The sequence below is a fragment of the Micromys minutus genome (genome assembly GCF_963924665.1).
Source record: "Micromys minutus genome assembly, chromosome: 26".
NCBI classification, from domain to species: domain Eukaryota; kingdom Metazoa; phylum Chordata; class Mammalia; order Rodentia; family Muridae; genus Micromys; species Micromys minutus.
Window position 1 is genome coordinate 22,742,800 of NC_137961.1, and position 22,824 is coordinate 22,765,623.

A 22,824-nucleotide genomic window follows, 5' to 3' on the forward strand; every position below is an offset into this window, starting at 1 on the left:
TAAACGCATTTTACATTGACATTTATTGTGGCATTGTTTACAGACAAATTATAGAATCAGTGTAGGCATCCACCAAGTGGACAAACAAAATGTGTATATTCTCAAACCAGTTTTATTCAGCCATAAAGAGTGAGATCACCTCATCTGCAGTCAGAGGATGGAATTGAAGATGATCTTGTTAGGCCATTATAGCGTCAGATAGATAATAAGTGTGGATCCAAATTTTTAAAAAAGACATCAAAGTAGAAGGCAGGTTACTTGAGAAGAAAAAATAGGCATATCACGGACACAGGCATTGGGTGATTTCCTCTCCCTTTAACTATGTCTGCTATCTTTGAGGATGTGTGAAACCTGAATTCGGGTTTGTTTACTGGTAATGCAGTGGATAGGGGAGCCTAGGCCCCTGAGCACAGCAGGGGAAAGCTGGGGGTTTTTGGTTATTTGTCCTCTCTTTCACCTTATGTTCGGCACTGAACCTTTGTCACTTGATACCAACAGGCAATGGCTGCTATAAGACAACATGGCTTCTTAAGGCTTGTCTCGATTTTTAAAAGGCATAATGCAAACAATACACTGCATTAATCACAAGGACCGAGAGAACTGCTCATGAACAAGATACAGAATTGGTACTAAAAAGAAATATCATCATGTGAATTGCATTCTGTTGATTTTTGGAGTAGAACTTTTAGAATTAGGAAATAGCACATTTAGATTGGTGTCAAATTCCCAGTTGATTGACTGGCCTCCAGTGCAAGCTTAGGCCTCCTTTAAGAAAATGAACATACAGTAGTAATGTAGTGGAACATCACAGAGCTGTCCAAGAACCAAAGTCTTCTAAAGTGACAGTTTGGGGCATGCAATAGTAAGACTTTTCAGATTTAGGGAAACCCAGTTACAGCCCTCTTCTACATGTTAAGAGCTTTCTCAGTTCAGAAGCAGCTTACTTGTTAGGGTCTTTTTGAACCACAAACACAAGCAAGGTTGTCTGCTGATGGAGTAGATATATGACACCTAATTTAGAACACCTAGAACTAGGAAGATAACTCAAGTCAGCTGGAGAAAATGGTTACATTTTCATTTTCAACTGCCTAGGAAGTACAGGAAAAAACAATACAGAAGACAAGACAAAACAATAACCAAATAGCTTCTTCCAGAAGACAGGTGACTGAGCTGATTGGTGAAACTGTTTCAAGCCTATGATCCATTCCCTAAGGTCAATTTACTGGTGATGTTGCGAACTGTATCTACAGTAAAGTATTACTCTCTACCTGTCTCTCTGTCCTCCTCACCACCCACTTCTCTCTGTGTTCAGTGAGCAGGGTGTAGAGAGTCCTGTTCAGAGCGGGGATGGGCAGGAGAGACAGCAGGGAGAGAATAATCACATCTCTTTTAAGACTTCATGTTGACTACTGAATAGGTAAACAAGTCTATAGGTCTGAAAACTGGTATGAAAGATACAAGAGTCTGATACGGTCTGCAAACTAGTCTCCCCCAGAAGGCTGCCTTGATCTTGTGGGTTCTGTGACTCACATTCGGTAACGTGACAAAAGGGACTAGCTCCCTGAAATTGTACCTGAAAGCCACCTTGACCCATATCTGCAAAAGGATAGTCTCAAATACCTCCACCGAATGAAAGCAAATACTTTCTGTCATAGCAGGTTTATTATTTTACAGAATTATTTATGCAGGACTTTTGAAGACTGGCCATCATTTACTATATAACTTCTCATGTATTAGAATTTTAAAAAATCTTTAAGCTTGAGAATAACCAGATTTTCTATAGCTTATTCAATTAAGTAGACTACTGCTTTTATTTTTGAATTCTGAATAAAACTGAACATAATCTAAAGTAGAAAAATAAAATCTTAGCAAAACTAAAGTTGTGGATAGAAGTTATAATTCTAAATGAACTTCATAGTTACAAAAGTTTAAGTTAATGAATTTTGCAGTGCATACTGAAAGGATAAAAATGGAAATTAACATTTTATATTAATTAGGAAGCCCAGTTTGCTAAAAGTAGCAGTATCATTCACATTAGATTTTAATTTTTTCATACACCATTAATGCCCTCATAATGAAAAAAAAAATCAGTGTTATTTGGAGAAACTTGCTCTATATAAAATGGGGGCCATAAAGGATATTTTAATATACCTACTGAATTTAGAAACAATTTTGATTTTCAAAGGAAGGGGTGGTGACATTCAAACACTAATAAAAAGTACTTAGTGTGAGTGTTTAAATATATCTGTAGCTTTTCAATCCATTTATAATATCTGATTTCATAAAAGTAAACCTTGAGCACAAAAGCAGCAAAGTTCAGTACCTTTTATGTATCCCTAAGTATTAAACTATCAATTTATTATTAATTAAATTTGAAGAACATTACAAGTTTAAAAATGTTAAGTATAGAAATGCCGGATTCTTTAAACTTCCAAAAAACACCCACCATCCAAGAGTAACATGTAAATAGACTCTGCTGTTGAGCAAATCAATTGCAGCTGCTCCCAGACGCTATGGATCTATTACACGACTTCTGTGTTTACAGATATAACAATGATGGGACTTTTTTAAAAACTATTACTTTAGTACAACTTAGTAAGTTGAAGTCCTTGTCTTCAGAAAAAACAGCAGCATTTTAAAAAATACACTTAAAGTAAGAGTAGGTTTAAGCCCTAAATACCTTCCTGAACAGCCATGCAGCTAAACACAGTCCAGTGTCACCTAGGGAGAACGTGGAACATTTGAACTTTTTCCCTGGATAACAGAAACAAGGCAAAGCAAATTCAGAGTTTTGTGAATGAACGGCTGCCATGTTTAATACACCTGGCGCTCTATAAAACTAGAGCCACTGTCATATATGGTTATATAGATATATTCTTTTTAATAAATTCTCTTGCTTGCGTCAAAATTTAAAGATGTTTTTTTCCTGGTCAGTCATTTCAAGGGAACAATAAATAAAGTAGAAAATGATGAAATGTTTTGCATATTTCTGTGGAAGAACGGAAAACATTTATACTTTGAGAAGTTCAGAAAATTAACTGTACAGAATGAACAGCTTATATACACTATCTGTGCAGTTTTTCTTGGCTGGGGTATTTAAACGCAAGAGCTCCTCCAAGACAAGTCACATTCATTCTTGTCCAAATCCCTCTGTCTCTTCTATTGCAAAAAGAAGCTTTTCCTTTAGTTGTTCATAACTCTTATATGGTGGTAGATCCAAGCGATTAAAACTGAACAAAAACAAAAACAGAATCAGAAGTTTTCAATGAAATAAACTGAAGATATTTCTAATACAGTATTCTTTAACAGCACATTAAACCAAATATTATGTAAAAACTTTGCCAAAGGTATCCTATGAATTTAATATAATTAGTATACTAACACATCTAAAATAAAGGAATCTATATAACATTTAAGATTTAAACATCTATATATTTACCAAAGAAGAATGGAACTACAAATAATTCAACATTATGAAGACTGGATTTAAAAATGTGTCTTTGCTGTTCTGTTATGGGTCCAATGCCTTTTGACTGACCTCGAATGACAAAGACATGGAGTACAGACATGTATACAAGCAAAACACAAAGCACTCATACACATGAAATGGGGAGCGTCGTTTATTCATCATGACTGAGTTTCCTTTCAGGAATTCAAGAATAATACAAAATATGTGAATCTGTTATTTAGTATCCTTTGGTAATACTTACACTATCAGAAACCACCTGATCAAATTAACAGATGAAGAATGGGTCAATATAAGAACGGCCTTTGATAGTAGAACATCTCTTTAAGATAAAATCCTTGAAGTGCCTAAGAATTGTAGCAGTGTACCTCAACATACTAAAATGAATCTAAATAAGACAAACCTATAATCAACATTGTTGTAAGTGAGCAACAAACAAACAAAAACAGCATTTCCACTAAACCAGCAAGAGAAATGAATATCTACTTTCTTCACTTCTATTTCATACAGTTCTTATATTCTTAACTAGAGCAATAAACGAATGTAAACAAATAGGAAAGAAAGAAGTCAAATTACCTTTATTTGCAGAATACGATTCTTTATGTCAGATAAACTCCACCAGATGTTTTAGAACTAACAAACACTTAGAAATTAGCAGGACACAAAATGGTCATATAAAAATCGGTGGCTTTCTTATGCGCTAAGAATGAACTTGCCAAGATTGAACTTAAGCAAATAGCTCATTCACAATAGTTTTAAAACAAAAGAAAAACCCACCAATGAATAAAGCTAGCCATAAAAGTGAAAGACGTTTATGCTGAAACCATTAAAAACACCCAAGAAGACACTAAAAGAGGAAAAGACCACTCACATTCACATGTTAGTAGAATTAACATTATGGAAATGACCATCCTACTGAAGGGAGTCTACAGAGCCAGTGCAATCCCCACTGACATTCCAAAGACATCCTACACACAAATGAAAACTGACTTAAAATTCTCATTAAAGCTTCATTATACCATCTTTTAAGTGTGCACCTAAAAGGCCTTAAATAACATACTAAGTGATTCTTCTAGTCTATGGTTTAAAAGAGCCCAGATATCCAAGGATTACTGAGCAAAGAAAGCAATGTTGGGGATAATTAGTACCTTACCCAATTTCAAATTTTACTAGAAACCCAAAGAACCAAAACATCACAGTAAAGGACTCAGAAATAAATCTATACAACTAAAGCCATTTGACTTTTGACAAAGATTTCCAAAAGCCATGCTAGAAAAGAAGACATCCTTTTAACTAATCCTGCTGGAAAATGGATGTCCATGTATAGAAAATAAAACTTGATCCATATTTTTCATTCCTTACCTATTATACTTAAAATTACTCCAATATAGAGGATTCTCTGAAAAGGAGTCCTATAATGGAAGAAGTGAAACTAAGAATTGATAAATAGATTTTCATAGATTTACAGAACTTTGGCACAGCAAAAGAAATGAATGACCTGGGCAAGAATCTGCTAGCTATTTGACAAGTCCAAAGAGGATGTTTTTTAGGAACAGAAACACTAAATACCAAGCCACACAACTGAATCAAATGGATGAATGAAATGAACAGATTGTGCCTGTCCCGCAAATGTGAAGAAAACAAAGTTCACTGGCCTCAGCTATTAGGGAAATACAAATCAAAATACACTGAGATCTCACATCATTCCAGTCATAATGGCTACTGTGAAGAAAAAATATGGGGTGGATGTGATGAAGACAGCCCTTATGTCCGCTGGCAGAAATGTGAGTAGTCCATCTATTATAGAAGCCACTATAGAGAGTTCTCAAAAATTACAAATGCAACATCCACATGATGACATATTTATGCCATCCCTAGGTATATACTTAAAGGACTCAATGTCAATGCACAGTGATACCTGCAGCCTATGTTTCAAAAAGGCAAACTATGCTATCAGCCTAGGGCTGAGAGAGGGCCTGAAACAGATACATTGTCAAAGAAAATGCAGTGTGTGTATGTGTATGTATGTATATGTTACAATCCTATTCTGCCGCAAAGAATGAAGTTATGTCATCTGTAAGAAAATATTCAGGTAGTTATATTAAGCAAAATTAGACTTAGACAAACATATGTTCTCTCCCATTTATGGGTTGTAGATTATAATACATGTATATGGAACATAAAATTAGGAGCAAGACTGTGGAGGAATGAATGGAAATAATGGGGGTGGGGGACAAGATAGGGGAAGAGGTTGAACTTGGTCATGGATATGATGTATTTACATGAAGATGTCTGTACCAAAACCATTACTATATATAAAAGGAATAGATGCCAATAAACTTGAGTATTAATGTTAGAAACACCAAGCTTTAACAAACTTAGTATTTAGTGCTTCATAAACATGGGCTTTAGTTTATTTTTTGACAAGTCCATGTTGTTGAAGAGTATCAGGGAACTCCTGCTTTTATTTGTCCTGAGGCACTACCAAGTTTTAGCCACTGTTGTTTCTGTACATGTAGAAATACCAAGGCAACAAGAACCTAATCATAGCTTAGGATGAAAACAGCTGTGAGCTCCTCAAAGAACCACTTACCTCTGGTCTCTCAGTTAGCAGGGATAATGCTAACATTTTCCTGCAGTCACTTCCTCCACTGTTACACTCTTACTAGATGATTTCTCTTAATACCACCACCTGTTATTTATAGTTCGATAACCCTTAAGTTTCCTTATAAGGAAGTCCAAATTACAATAATAGTATGTGTTCAATCATGTTTTTCCAATTATGTTCACTTTTTCTGCCTCAGAAAATTCCAATCAAATCAGTCAATTATGTTCATGTTTTCTGATTCACACTGTTCCTGTCACCTGAGTCAAATTCCAGTTCTTGATTCAGGGTTTTCTTCAGCATCTATTACAAGAATATTCTACTCTCCCCACAGCATGCTGTTTATTAAACTTAATCTAAACGTTGTCCTTTCCAGGTATCTGTCTGACATGAGTCCATAGAGGACTCAGTCCAATTATTATGCCATTCTGTTTCCTTTTAGCTATCTGTCCATCTTTTCTGCCCTACAAAGATTCCATAAAAATGCAACGAGTAATTACATCCTATTTGCTATATAATGGGAACTCTAAATAGTCGCTGAACCAGCAGACACATTCTCAAGTATTTGTGGTAAAGCAATGCTAAATTCTTCTAGAGCACAAGAATGAGCTGTAATGGCTCTTACCTGCTACAGTACCAAAATAAAACAGCAAACCCCTGTGGCCTCACCTTCCTATTCAGGACTCTTAAACTTACCATGTATGGCTTCTTGGTAACCAGGTATCTTTGCCAACTTTTTCAATACAAAACTTTTGAGGCCCATTACTTCCTAAATCGGGAACATAAGATAATGTTTATTTAGTTGGTCCTTTAAAACTAACACAAGCATGTCACAGTTATATGAATGAGACAGAGGAAACTGAAAATCTCATAACATCTACACTGCAAAGTTAAGAAGCACAGCCATGGAGAGAAAGGTAGCGGTTTCATACGGTCTTGGCTCCCTACCAATTATCCCTCGAGTGAAGCAGTGGCCACCTCATCTTTGACAATTCCACTTTATCTCACTTATCATGGGTGGAATGAGAATTGTCCCCACAGGCTCATAGAGTTGAGTGCTTGGTCACCAGGGAGGAGCATTAAGTGAAAGAATTAGGAGGTGCGGCTTGCTGGAGGAGGTGTTAGTGGGGGGAGCTCTGAGGTTTCCAAAGCCCTTGCCAGGCTCAGAGTCTTTGTCTTCCTGATGCCCGTGGATCCAGATGTATATAACTCAGCTACTCCTCAGGCACGTCTCCTTGAATTCCGGCCACTCCCTGCTGCAACAATGGACTAACCCTCTGGAGCTGTAAGCAAGACCCGACTGAATGCTTTCCTTTCTAAGAATTGCTGTGCTCATGGTGTATCCTCGCTGACCAAGAAAAATGTTTTCCCTATCAATAGCTCTTTCTTTTCTATGTACCAAATTTACATACAAGTAAGTCATTACATTTAATTCTACTGTATGTCTAATACAAACTATTATCACAGAATTAACTTCAGAGGAACTGCAGTGAATCTGCATTTACCCATGAGCTCCGCAAATCCTCCTAGAGGCAAGCGACAGGTTCCAGTGACAAACTGCAAGAGCCGCATTCGTACTTCATTGTCAGTCTCTTTCACAAACTGTATGACAAAATCAAATGTACTTTAATATACAGGCCAACATCCCATCAATAACTGTAGACGTCACCTCAGTTCACCCTCACAATACCATCACAACCAGCTACTACTGTATCTGTCATACAATCGGGAAATAAAGGAGAAGCTCAGAAAGCTGAAGTCACTAGACCACAGCAATGCCTCTAGAAGGCACACTTGTCTGAGGGCTGCGGCTGAGCACTATGCCATGTTTCTTCATTTACTTAGACTTCACAACACTCTGAGGCAGCTACAATCATTGGTAATCTCGCCACACATGAAAGGAAAGGGAGGCCTGTAGAATCTAGTCTTTTTAAACTGCTAAACGGCAACATTTAAACTCCAGTCTCATTGAGCTCTCAACTACTGTTAGGCTGTGTCTACCCCTTTTTAAACTACCAAAAAAAAAAAAAAAAAAAGAATACTTTCCCATTGCTCTTCTCTGTGGTATTTTCTGCTATTAAACATTTTTTTTTTAACTTTCTATGCCTTTCATTAGTACCTGAAATACTACAGATTGCTCCAAAATTAACAATTTCCTGAGGGGTCCTTCTGAAGGAGCAATGTTAATGGGATATACGGTAATGAAGATGTTGGTTTGAATATAACTGAAAGCCAGCATTTCCAGGGCAGTTTGAGAAAAGGCTTCTTCCAACAGGGAATGCACATGTGCTGGTATTATGGACTTGGCTGGACTGATAGAAGCCTCAGTGAGGAGCAAGTGTTGGATATGTCTGTGAGGTGTTTCTAGACAGGATTAACAGAAGAAAGAAGAATCCCCCGACCCAGGGAGTTACCAGAGACCGGGCTGAGAAACAGGCTTACTAAAAGTAGATGGGGGCAGGCCATCTCTGTTTCCAGATCTGCATAGCTATTCCCAAGCTCCCAAGGTCAAAGCTGTAGCTGCTCTTACATCATGCTTTCCTGTCACAACGGCTGCTGCTCTTAAAACTATTAGTCAAAATAAAGTTTTCTTCCCTTGTTTCTTGTTAAGGATTTGTCTTTAGCAACAAGAAAGCAGCTAACGATCAACTTAGTTAAACATAAAACAAAATGTTTTGATAATCAGACCAAAACCTTGGATGAACTGTGCTGAGGTATACAGCCAGCCAGCCATCCCTAACCTAATGGTCTTGTGCTTTTGCCTGCCCAGAAATGCGCTCCTCTATCCCAGTCAGTAGAGTGCTCAGACCTGAGTAATAACTTACACATGCCCCTTTACTATGGAGCCTCTGACCTTTGTAATGCCTGGGAGATTCTAGTGGCCTGAAGGTGAGGTAAGACTAGGACAGTGGGCGGTGGGGGACTGACAGCTGCCTCTGCTTCTGTGGAAAGGGGATGCTTATCACTGTGGGAAAGAGATGATGTGGTCTTTTTATTACTCTGTAGTGGGAAAGTAAGAAACAACTGAAGGAAAGAAAATCATATTCCTGCTCAGCTGTGAACTATGTGGACAGTTGTAAAACACACCTTTCTAATATATGCCTTAAAACCTCAGAAGGGGACTTAAGGCTGCCCTCCTATCAGCAGTAAGAAAATTTTCACTTAATCTAAAATGGAATTTAGTCTAAGTCTCTGGTTTCTCTGAATTGATTCGAACGTTACAACACCAAATGACATGAGAAACACATTTTATTATCAACTCTGACAATGAACCTCACCGTTTTACCTAAGGCAAACACTTCAGTGATACAAATACCTTTGGTATATATGAACTTAAGTTCCTAAGTTATTTAGACTCATTTTGTACATGTTGATGAATATCTTAAGGCAGGCTTCCAGAAGAAAAAATATTATACAATAAACTAATGGGAATCATTGTTATGAAAAGATGTACCTTTTGGAAAATTTCCCCATGATAATATAAAATCCAGCTTTTCACATCAGTGTGAAAATTACCAATTAAGTTGCTCAAATGGGCTGTAGTTGGTAAAACAGTTATTGAAAGAATATACAGGATTAGAGATGTAAAATCTTTAACACATAAAATAATGCAAACATGTCTTTTAAATTGTACTTAAATATTAGGACGGTGCACCTGGATATTGTGAAACCTACCTGATCACAGTTAAAGCCAAAACACTGTAAGAACAAATAGTCCTTCTTGTATATCACTGTTTGAATAATTCCAATTCTTTAGCATGTTATCAACTACACTGGCTGGTTTTGTGTCAACTTGACACAAGCTGGAGTTAATCACAGAGAAAGGAGCTTCAGTTGAGGAAATGGAAATGCCTCCATGAAATCCAGCTGTAAGGCATTTTCTCAACTAGTGATCAAGGGAGGAGGGCCCAGCCCATTGTGGGTGGAGCCATCCCTGGGCTGGTGGACCTGGGTTCTATAAGAAAGCAGGCTGAGCAAGCCATGGGAAGCAAACCAGTAAGTGACATCCCTCCATGGCCTCTGCATCAGCTCCTGCTTCCTGACCTGCTTGAGTTCCAGTCCTGACTTCCTTTGGTGATGAACAGCCGTGTGGAAGTGTGAGCTGAGTAAACCCTTTCCTCCCCAACTTGCTTCTTGGTCATGATATTTTACGTAGGGATAGAAACACTGACTAAGAGAGCACCTTCAGATGAATTAAACCCAGCACTGAGCACAGCAATAAAAACATACATCTGCTGGATGTGATGGAGGACACCCATAATCCTAGCATGGAATAAGCTGATACAAGATGAAAGCAAGACCAGCAGGGGCGGCCCAGTATCCCTATCTCAATGTAGAGCCCCAATACATCTAAAACCAGCCAAACGAAACCCATCCTCCTTCACTTCTTAAAGTGCAGGATTCACAGAATACTGTGATACCACTAAACGCCATTCGTACCCCCATCTAGAAAATAGCAAATGTATCACTGGAAGGCTAAACTACAGGCCTAAAGTCTCAAAACTCATTAATAAACTACTTAAAATGACTTTTTATGAGAAAATTCTTCAAATGGTTTCTCTCAAAACAGATAAAGTAAGTACCTGCCAAAACCAAATAATTTGCTTGCTGTTTCTTGTATAATGCCGATACACAGTATTTCTCTGCCAGTCTGCCAAGTCAACCTCTTGCATGCCACACAGCATAACCTAGGGAAGGAACACAGTATCAGCCACAGCAAAGATGAGAAAGACTATGGGGTTCTGCTGTTGTTTCTTTTTATTATTTACAGAGGTTCTACAAATACATTGTGAGTAGAACAGTTTGTCACATTAGTTTCTGCCAATGTGGTGGTATTTTCCTTCACCTCCTTCCTGAGATCTAACGAGGTAATCCTGGCAGTCCTGGAACTCACATGTACACCAGACTAGCCTAAAGGCATAAGAATGGCAATCCCGAGCCTATCTTTCCAGCGCTGGAAAGGCAGGTGTAAAACAAGCCTTGCCTTTCTTTCTTCCCCCTTTCCCTGTAGTCATATCTTTTAAAGAACAGAATGTTTACTTTTGATGAAGCTGGGCTGTTTACAGTATTAAAAATACTATGCAAGCAACTTGTACCTGTATTATGAATATGTACATGTTTGAATGAACATGTATTTCATTTCCCTGGGTAAACCCCAAATGGAGGGTTTGCTAGGACATGAGAAAGGTGTACATTTAACTTTATAACCTCAGAAATTACAAGATTTTCCAAATTGGGATTTCATTTAGGCTAGTATTCTTTTATTTTTAGGCATTCATGTTTATACTTAATACTCATTTTAAATTAATCTTTCTTTACGGCCCGAGGTACCAAAGTTAATTTTCTTTCCTGTGGATATCTACTGTTGCTGTGTTCATAGATCACCTGAGAGAGAAATGACATGCTAACTAACAATATCGAATTTCCAACATACAACACACTCTACGTCTTATTATTTAGGTCTAAGTTTTTTGAGCAGTGTTTTGAGGTTTTATTATAGGAGACTTGTATTTAATGATTTTTTTTTACCTTTTCTGACATATTTATGACAAAAGTATTCAGCTTTAAAAAGAAAAAAAAAAGATATAAAAAACGCTACATTGAGGACATTACGTTCAGTTAAGTAAGTCACTAAAAACACAGCGATGACTTGGCAGTTAGGAGAGCCGACTGCTCCTCCAGAGGCCCCCAGTTCAGTTCAGTTCTCAGCACTCGCATGGAAGCTCACACCTGTCTGTGACTCCAGAGGGTCTGACCTCACACACGGACGTGCAGGTAAAACACCAGTGCACATGAAATACAATGAGTAATTTAGAAATAGATAAATCAGTAAATAATGAAACTACAAGTATGATACGATCCATTTATGGGGGGGCTTCAATGGTTAATAAAAATGAAGTATAGAGACATGAAGCTTTGTGTTTAATGACTTTCAGTTTTATAAGATGAAAGATTTCCCAAGACTTGATATATTACAGTGCCTTAATACTATTGAATTGCACACCTAAAAATCATGAAAATGGTAAATTTTATATGTATTTTATTCTATATAAACAGACCCACTTCTGATGTATACCCAAAAACCTACTTTGCATGCAGTCAGAACCAGTAGTAATTCACGTAAAATGTCATCTTTTAAGAAAGTCACTGTTCAATTAAGATTTCCCAAACTTCCTTACATTATTAATAGTGACTGAATTCCTTTCTGACCCCTAATAGATGACAGTGATTGGTGATATTGTCCTTTCAATACCATTGTTCTTAAAACATCACAAAACATAAAACCCAGTGCCACATACTTTTAGATAAACGAGAAGAATCACTACAAAATGTGTGAACACTGTTGTGTAAAACAGCTATATGATGGAGCACTCTGGCACAACCAGGAGGATCATGACCTCAAGGCCTGTCCGGGCAGAAGCCGACCTTGGGAACAGAGTGGATGTGGAGGAGACAGCCCACCCATTCCAGCAGCAGCATGCCCTAGTCATGCAGAAGAGCCTGACCTCCAATTCCTTTTCGTCAAAGTACTGCAGCCACTGAAGGGGAACAACTTCATTGAAGCCGTCCAGGAAAGCTTTGGTCTGCTCCTGTACGCCTCGGGAAAAACGCCATTCTGTCATTAAACTGAAAACAAAGACAGGACTTCAAAACAGGCAAGGCAGAAGCAGAGCTAAGGAAAAATCCAACAAAGCTTTAAATTTATTTTCTAAATGTGCTACTCAAACATGTGTACACAACAAGCATGTACATATACATATGTGTTATTTTTAGAGTTAACATTTTCCACTAACAAATTAATGCTATCACTTTTAGTTACTTTTATTTTAAAATTACAATTTTTTTGCTTTGTTAAAAAATATGTTTATTTATTTACATTTCAAATACTCCCCCCTTTCCTGGTCCCCACTCCAAGAGTTCTTCACACCATCCGCCCTCCCATTTGCCTCCGAGACAATGCTCCCCCGCCCACACACACACACACATACCTGCCCTCTATGTTACCATGTCTACTTCCTTAGCAATAACCCTAATCATCTGGGCTGCTCTTTAACTCCAATTAGTCAGCAGCCCTCATGGCCATGTTTTCATGACTCACCCACTCCACAGTGTCTTTCCCTCTCTCCACCTCCTTTCCTTCTTCCCCTCGAGGTCCTCCCTCAGACCCCAAGCATGGAAACCCTAACCTAGTCTTATCTTCTGCCCAGCTAAAGGCTGTTGGTGTCTTTATTCAGCCAATAGTTTTAAATTAAGAAGCAAGGCCTCATAGAGGTTTCTCTTGACCCTGGAGGCAATCAGTATTGTGGGTCAGTATTCAACAGTAAAATACATAGTATTTAACATTACAATACAATTTCTATTAGCAGAAAATACGATTCTGTATATAACAAATGTTGAAGACTCCACACCAAAAACTTCTTGGAACTAATAAACATGTTTAGCCCAGTAACAGAACACAATCCACACATGTACTTATCAGCTATTAATACTTTTTGTAGAAATTAGCTAATAGCTTTACGAAAACTAGTAATGAACGTGCTGAAAAAGAAATCAGGAAAACAGTCACACTGGTAATAGCTAGAAAATAAAGGTTTGGAATAAATCCAATAAAGAAAGTAAAAATGGTAATAGAGATAATTATATTAGTGAAATAAACCAGACAGAAAATCAATTATTTCATGTTTCCATTTACTTTAGAAATATATATAAACTCATCACTTTTTTCTTCAAAGATGTATTCTTATTTTATATGGATGAGTATTTGTCTGCACATATGTTCTATGCACCATGTGAATGCCTAATCCCTGCAAAGGACAGAGTCGGATCTGGAACTAGAGTTACAAATGGTTATGAGCTACCATGTGGGTTCTGGGAACCTCATCGGGGTCTAATACAGGACCAGCAATGCCCTTAAATGCTGAGCCAATTTTCTAGCTGTCCTGTGTGACCGGTAAACAGAAAAGGACTGAGGAATGGATGAGTGTAGCAGAAGACAGTAAGGCCAGGAGGAGGAAATGCAAGACGGGCATAGCGTCAGACCCTGTCTGTAAATGAGGAGACCCCTGTCTGTCTACGCCATCTTTGCAAAATACTTTAAGTTAAATTCATTTATCCACCATCAAAAATGGCAGAATTGAAAAACAGTACGCTTTATATCCTTTTCTGAGTCAGGTTTCAGTTACCGACATTCATTCACTCTTTCATTCTCATCTCTGATAATAGTTCCTCTTTCCTGTTCTCCTTCATGCTATACTATACCGACCTGCACTTTTACACACACATATTACATTTATACACACACACACACACACACACACACACACACACACACACACACACACAATAGGCTAGCATCGACATATGAAGGAAAACATACAACTTTTCTTTCTGAGATTTTGAAGACTGGAAATCCCTTTTCAGCAGGAATGCTCTCATGGCTTCTGATATGGTCAACAGGGAAAATGCTTATTGCAAATGCAAACGAGTGAATGATATACATTGTCTCCTTCAAGAAAACCAGCTGGAGATGTGGGCCAGCTACAGAGCACAAGGATCTGACCCAGCAGAGAAAGAACCTGATCCCAAGAGTTTGTAAAAACTAATAAAATTAGAGTGTAAACATAGGAGATTTCTAATTATGTTCCATAACTTCTACAGGATAAATTCAATCAGCTTTATCAACCTACCCAATATATTCATCTTTGTTTTCTTCAGTCACCAGGATATTGGAACCTCCCAACTTTAAATCATGTGAAGTAACTTTTCCAAGAATCTCCATGTCTACAGAAAAGTACATTTCTAAGCCACATTCTTCAATATTGTTATCTCTGGATTAAAAAAAAAAAAAAAGTGTGTGAGTGTGCATATAAACACAGCATATAAATGGAGTTCAAAGTAAATAACCTCAATTAGAAAAAAAAAAAAAAAAAAAACAACTTCAAACCTTATCCAGATTAGAGAGTTGTAAAATTCAGTATCGATAGATTCCAAATCCTTAATAGTAAGTTTTTTACTTAGCATACGCTTGTAGAATGGCAAAGAGAAACCAGTATCGATAAACTTGCCATGGAATAGTGCCTGTTAAAAGAACAAAACATCTTATTTAAACTTAAAAAGTAACAATCATTAGAGCGCAGTGACAAAATGGAAACCATGTGACTTTCCATACTGAAGTGCACAATCAATGGTATAAACTGGAGATTAGCAAAGCTCAGACGCTAGAATGAAACTTATTTCAGAGGCCAAGCATATGTGCACAAAACTACAGATGATGAGACTTCAGTACCAGCTTCTTCCACATTAAGTATTTTAATAGTTAATTTAAACACAGAATTACAAAGCCCATGTAGTTTCTTCCATTCCTTTCCTGTCTGAAGGACCCCTGTGTCTTCATGCCTACAAACAGCATGAGTATGGGAAGAAGCTCCGGTGAGTTTTGTCCCATGAATGTCTACAACTCCTCTCAGCCCCTTTATCTATACTCAATCCACAAGTCATGAATGCCACTTCAAACCCTCCTCACTCTTTCTAACAATCTCCCAAACCTAGACAAAATAAACAGAATTTCTAACTCAAAGGTTTTTTTCCCTCCTTTTTGTCACCTCAGTTTATAAATATCTCTTAATTTCTCTGTCCACATTATTCTTTAACACAACCATGAGCTTTTGATATTCCCCATGTGCTTAAATCCCCAAATGCCTCTTTCTGGCCTGGACATCTCCTTGTCACCAGACTTGGACACCTCCACCAGATACTTATCTGAATGCAGGAGAAATCTAACATTCTTGACTTTCCTTACCTCTAGAATTTGTTCTTGTCACCAAAGAGCCCTCTTAGGAAACGGTGACTTCAAACAGATGCAGAAGCCATGTATTATGGTGCATTTTTTTTTCTTGTACCTTGCTCCCAATCTACTAGAATTCTGATTTCTTTCGAACCTCAGAATATAACCTGAATCCAACCACCTTTCACATCTATTACTACAGTACAGATCCAATATCTCTATGAGGTCTCAGTATGACCTCTACAAACGGTCTGTGACTCTGCCTATGTTCCGCTGCCCATAGAAGAGGATTTCTTGTTGGTGTTACTTAGCTCCTGACACTTGACTGACCTACTCAAAACCCTTCCATGAATTCGCTAAGAAGTCCTACATGGTATTTCTCACTCTCATTTCCCAGCATATTCTCTCCCATATGAGTCGTTTCTAAACCCTGCAACACTGTCTTGCTGTTCATGAGCCCAAAGTTTTCTTCCCCAAAGTATCCATGTGACGCAGTCTTCATATTTCATATTTCTATCCATGTTCAGACTTGAGAGGGCTGCTTTAACTACTTATATGAAAAAAGCAACCTCCAGCCCCACATTATAGAATTTAGATCCCAAGAGAAGGAACTGTACCATTTTTTGTTGTTATTCTTTAATACCCAGTGCCTAGAAACAGGCATGGAATTATTGTACTCTAACAGATACTTTATAAATGAGTTAATGGACAATGGAGTGTAAAAATTATAATAAACACCTCTCAAAAGACAACAATTCACAAAGGCAACTGCAAAGCTCTGAGAACTCTGAAAGCACTAAGTTAGTGTAATTACTCTGTAACTCAGATTTTCCTTGAGTTAAAGAACACCACCCCTTTCTCCAAAGGAAGTAACAAATGAAGCCTTTTATTTTTTAATTTATCCTCCCTCAACTTAATCCATACATAATGTACTTCTTTAATCACAGTCTCATTATCCTGTTATCCCCCTCCCCCTCCCCCGCAGTGCACTTTTCCTCCCAACAATTCTTCCCTTCTACTTTCATGTCAGTGTGTGCATGTGTATGTGCTAGCACACTCACCTCACTGTCTTCAGTGTGGGTTGCCTGAATGAACATGGGTGGAATACTGTTTACTTAAGAGTAGGGAAGTTTACTGGTAATGCCCACCACTGAGGAATCTGACACTTCCCCCAGCAACTGAAATTGCTTATAACTACTCAGAGAAAATAGAAAGTCTTTTTCAAAAGATTTTTATAAAATACACTTTTTTTTTGCACATGTCTGTGTATGTGGTAAGCACATATGCTCTGAGTTTGCTCTGAGGATCAAGTATTGTGTATCAGAATTACAGGCAGGTCACTGGGGATCAGAACTCCAGTCTTCGAGCCTACTTGGCAAGAAATGTGCCCACTGAGCCATCTCCCTAATCCCTAAACACTTCTGATGTAAGCAATATGTACATAAGATAACTGGAGGGTAGAAACTCACCATTGCAATAAAGCGACCAATGAAACAGAAGTATGAAAGATGATCAGGATTTATAGTTGATGCTGGATTTATCTGTAAACAATAGTTATTCTTGCCTGCATACTCAAATAAGCAATACATTGGGTTCAAAACTTCATGGGAAAGCAAGAAAAACCATTCTCTATAAGAAAATAAGTCAAAATTACTTTTAGTATTCATATATGTCTGGATTTAAGAACGGTCTTAAATCGATCCATAAATAAATAAATGCACACACGCACACATACATGCAGGCACACACACACATTTCTTAGTTCTCCATTTTTATTCTATGATCTGGCTTTCTGTTCCAAGTCCTGCTGATTCTGCAGTCAGATTGCAGTCTCACTGTTCTTTACATGTATGTGCTTCTCTACATCACAACTGCACTAGGGCATCTTTCTGCACATTTAATTCAACCTATACAGATGACACTTTCTGAATTAACATTTTATTCCAATTCTAGCAAATTTTGAAGCAATGTCAGGATGGTATGTGTGTCACTGCATTCATTGTGCAATATCAATCTAAAGATATACTTTTATGCACATTAACCTCAAAAGTAAAAGCCATGTCCATAAGTTTTCAGTACTCTTAGCTCTTATAGGCATTCTGTAACATCTACTTAACAAGCTTTTGGTTTTGTTTTGGGTTTGCTGCTGACTCTAGGTATGGAATGCAGGGTTTCATTCATGATAAGCCAGGGATAAGCTACTGCACTAAGTTTTTGATGGTGACATTACAGCACAGAACACTGCTGCTATGACATGGTAAGGATTTTTTTGTCTTATGTTGTTGTTGTTTGTTTTTTTGAGATAAGGTCTTACTCTACAGCTCAGGTTAGTCTGGAATTTAATATGTAGCCAGGCTGGCTTTTGAATCTGTAGTAACCATCCTGTCTCAGGTTCCTAAAACCTTCCATATCTGGCTCTAATAGAACAGTTCAAACTGCATAGCATATGTATCCAAAATGATCCTAAAACTAAAGAGAAGTGAAGTCTTTACATGGACTAAGTACTAACTTTTAACCTCCTGTTTTGCTTCACTTTGATAATTTTTAACACAAAATAAACATGTACAAAATGTTCTACAGTGAGAGCATAAACTCAAATATTTACTGTGATCATTAAGTTCATGGGTCTCTGCCTCACCAAACTACCCATTCCTCATTATGAACCTGCTAATAAATATGACAGACTTTAAGGAATGAAAATTCCTAAGCACATTAACCTAATTTTTTATAAACACAGTGGTGGGAACTATCTACCATGATGAGTCCATGCTATCCTCATAGACTTAGCCATTTGGTGGCAGTAAAGGCAGAAACTTGGTTTTACTGTTTTGGAAGAAAAAAAACTTATGGTTATCATTGTTTGCTTGGTTTTTTGTTGATTGTTTGTTTTTTAAAGACACTATGTAGCTCTGACTGTCCTGGAACTTGCTAAGTAGACTGGATTGGCTTCAAATGAAATCTGTCTGCCTTTGCCGTCTGCACGCTGACTTTAAAGCTATCACTACCGCTGGTCAAGAAAAGACACAATTGAATTCTTCATTTCAATCTGGTTATACTGTCAGGCAATTTGAAAATTTTTAAGTCATCATGGTTTGCCTCTATGGTGATTCATATAGTCTTCTACTTTGTTTATAAATAATTAATAGAATTTTAAAAATATTCCCTGAAACTACCTGAGAGGTACAAAAGACAGTCACTAAACAAAATCAAGTATGAATTAATAACAACTCATAAAACTAAATCAGATTCAAAATAGTAAGTGAACTAAGTAACTTTTGTGGTTGGGCTCAATTAACACTTTCATCATAAAAGATACGTAAGTAAATTCTACTAAGGATGTGTTTACATGTGCACACACAGTCACTTATGCACACACACACACTCATGCACACACCTACACACTAGGAATAAAATTTTTAATTGCTTCAAGATCACTCTTAGAAAGCAGCAAACTAGAGAAAACAGCACTGATCCAAAAGAAGGCTATACCGATGACAAAAGAATTTACCCTGATACCAACACAAAGAGAAGTGCCTAACTAGAAAGAGCCAGAAGAGTCAACGTTCAACACAAGCTCAGCTCCACACTTTCAAACTAGACATAGAAGGCTAAAAGAATCATGAACCAACACATAGGAGCTAGCAGGGCCTAAGGAAGAAAATGAAAAAAGAAAAACAAAACAGTAAAACAGCAAATGAAGAAAAACCACATGAGAAGCAGCAAAACATAGGGCAATCCTGCAAACAGTGACATGAAGACAGGCTTCAGAGAACTGAACAGGAAAAGCATTGGGACCAGAATGATTGGGGAAAAGATGGCAGATGTGTTGACTGACAAAGGAGATTCCACATACCCATGACTGATGTTCCTGAAGAAAGAAAAGAACAAATAGAACAGAAAAAAATATTCAAAGATAAAATAGAAGAAGACTTCCCTGAAATTAAAGCTCTTAATATGTTCCTTTGAAAAAAAGATCAAACAGTCTGCAATGAAACTAGTGAACTTTAAAGGACAATGTGTGCACTCAAGAGAACATTTTCTGACAGAGGCTTGGCCCTTATTTCATAGTACTCATACTCAATGCTGAAACAGTGAAGCAGTGCCTAAGAGTATTGGACAGACAATGCTGTGCAAGACATTTCTGTCCAGTGAGGTTATTGTTTATATAGAAAACCAACAAAGAAAACCTTCCCAAACATGTATCAACCATATGAACAAATTGTCCAATGAATTCTTGGATAAACAACTCAATGATGAGTCTAACTATCTAATGCATGAATGAAATGAAAAATTAGAAGAAAATAATACTGAAGAACAGTTTAACTGTTTAAACTGTTAAAACATAAAACTGGAACCAAATAACTAAGACAAACAATAGTTCAAAAAAGGATGTGAATGTTACTAAAACAGTTAAGGAAAAAAAATGCTATGTTGTCTCATTTCTAAGATGTACCTTTTTTTCAATGTCTGGGCATTTCTGAAACTGAAAAAACCTCAAACTACATATACTATGAATGTTTCTTGGATAGTAGCTGAAAACAGTGATAATGTTTTAGACCAAGAATAATGCTGACAGAGACACTGGTAAACCCACAGCAAGTGTCTACTTCTACGTGTGACCTGCTCCTGCATTTTGTCAGCAGAGTTGAAACTGGATTGTCTAATTCTGTAAAATTCTATGAATTCTGAATTCTTTGGAAGTTTTAATGAAACTGTTAAATTTAAAAAAAAAAAATGCTTCTAGTGTGGTGGCCCATGCCTTTAATTCTAAGCCCTCAGGAATCAGAGGCAGGCAGATCTCTGTGAGTTCAAGGCCAGCCTGACAGCCTGGCCTACAGAGTGAGTTCCAGGATAGCCAAGGCTACACAGAGAAATACTGTCTACAGACAAAACAAAACAAAACAAATGCAAATATAGAAAACAAAGAATTTTCACTAACTACCTCACAAATATCCACTGTATTCAGTAAACTCAGAAAATTATATTTTCCAAATAAACTCAGATCAGAGCAAGAACACAAATAAAAGTGACATGCAACATTGAAACAGCAAAATTAATAAATAACTTTCTGTGATTCCATTAAATATGGTAGACCCATATGAGGTACACTACACAGCCATTTGATAAGAGAATCAGCATGTACAGAAGAGTAATCCTAATGGTTGGACCCAGTGATGGCTCGGTGCATAAAGCACTTGCCATGCAGGCAGGAGACTGTGTCATGACCACCAGTAATCCCAGTACATGGGATGTGGAGGCAAGAAATACCAGAAAAAGGTAGCTAATCAGACCAGATAGATTCAGCAAGACACAATGCCTAAGCATATAAAGGTATAGAGGAAGACACCAGATGTCAACCTCAGGCCTCCAAACACATGTGCACATACACCCATACACACACCTGCGTGTGCCACACTCATGCAAGGAGACATACACACATACCATACACATTTACATATGAAAAAATCGGAATAATGGTTATCCAAAATGACTCTGCTACTAAAAACATAGTTTAATATATTCACACATTATTAAAAAGAATAAATCCACCGCAAATGACAAAATAGGTTTATTCCAAAGCAGTAAGTTTTTAAGCTTACCTTGCGAGGCCACCATAATCAAGGCCTTCTTCTCCTCTAAATATTACATATAATCGCCTCCTCAAGTCATATGGTTTTAATGCCATAATCTAATAAAGACAAAAATATGAGTATTTAGACACATATATACTACATAAGTTACTTCCAAAATAATTCAATTTGCATTTTCAAAAGTACACATTTCCTCATCTCATACTTAATTATGCAGTTCGTTTGATTTGTTCTATAAACTTGCTAAAAACAGACAATCCCTTAAGTTTTCCCTGACTCACTTTCATATAGTTTTGCCTGTATGTGTTCAACAGTGGTTGTACTTTGAATTAGTGGTCAGCAAGGGCACGTTGTATATATAGTCTTTCAACAGGTGACTGGAACCTTTTCTCTGTAGCAGCACTGTGAGCTGAAAGTACTTCTGGAGTCCTGCCACAGTACCATCTACACCACACCTGTCTCTGGAGGATAGTAATCCATCTGCAATTCTTACTCCATGATAGATGTTTATCCAACAGCATGTCTTGAAATAACATCTCAATACATTCTCACAATGGGTAGGTTTTCATTCAAGTTAATCACAGGCATGCTTTACTTATGAATAAAAATTCGTATCTACTACCATCCATCAGAACCGCATACACTCCAGTAAGGGAGACAGAGGGGCAGTGTTAAGAAAATAATGAAGTATCATAAATGGTTAGAAAACAGCTATGTCAGGGAGGAAGGTGGGGTTATCCTTTAAAACAACATGCTCATCTTGATCATAACACAGTGAAACCTAGAAGTCAGGATGAACGTAAGAGTTACTAATGGAATATTCAATGGATTGCACAATCTACCAATTTGATTTGATTTGTTAAAACTTGATTTCCACAAGCTTTACTGTTTGAAATAATAAAATTCTAACAAAGTAAATGTCAAAACAGACTTGTTCCAAATGCTGTTTAAGCTTTATTTTAGTAAGAATACACCTAAATTTTTCTTTTTCTTCTCTTTTCTGTTCCTTTCTTTTCTTTACCCATCCTGCCCACCCACGTCTTTCTTTCTTTCTTAGTTTTTAAGATAGACTTCCACTATGTAGCCTTACATTGCCAAGAAGTCACCCATCTCTGCCTCTAGGATGCTAATTAAAGGCATGCGATATGACACGCAGCTCCATCTAAGTTTTTGGTAGCAGAACTGTCTCTCAGTGTGGGGCCTTTACCTATAAATGGAGATGACAGTAGGTAAGGAAACACTGCCCTGTTGTGCAGTGCTCTCCGAGTCTTAGGCATGGGAGTTGTTAGGATGGAGCAGTTGGGACTCGGCTCCATAAGGGTAAGATTATATTAGACATCTTGGCTATCTAACACAAAATGGCCATCACAGAGATGCT

The 22,824-nt window shown here is 37.4% G+C and overlaps 1 protein-coding gene across 2 annotated transcripts in view; it reads right to left on the minus strand.

Moving 5' to 3' along the window:
- Nucleotides 1-94: 94 nt before the first annotated feature.
- WWP1 (WW domain containing E3 ubiquitin protein ligase 1) overlaps nt 95-22,824 on the minus strand; it is an 84,513-nt gene continuing 61,783 nt past the window's right edge. For both annotated transcript variants that reach the window (XM_080938614.1, XM_080938613.1), the window contains exons 18-26: nt 21,456-21,544; nt 17,325-17,484; nt 15,016-15,149; nt 14,759-14,899; nt 12,578-12,698; nt 10,655-10,759; nt 7,577-7,673; nt 6,768-6,840; nt 95-3,230 (exon numbers count right to left, since the gene is read on the minus strand). In XM_080938614.1, coding sequence (XP_080794740.1) covers nt 3,131-3,230; nt 6,768-6,840; nt 7,577-7,673; nt 10,655-10,759; nt 12,578-12,698; nt 14,759-14,899; nt 15,016-15,149; nt 17,325-17,484; nt 21,456-21,544 — 1,020 coding nt within the window. In that variant the 3' untranslated portion in view covers nt 95-3,130. The remainder of the gene's footprint in view (nt 3,231-6,767; nt 6,841-7,576; nt 7,674-10,654; nt 10,760-12,577; nt 12,699-14,758; nt 14,900-15,015; nt 15,150-17,324; nt 17,485-21,455; nt 21,545-22,824) is intronic.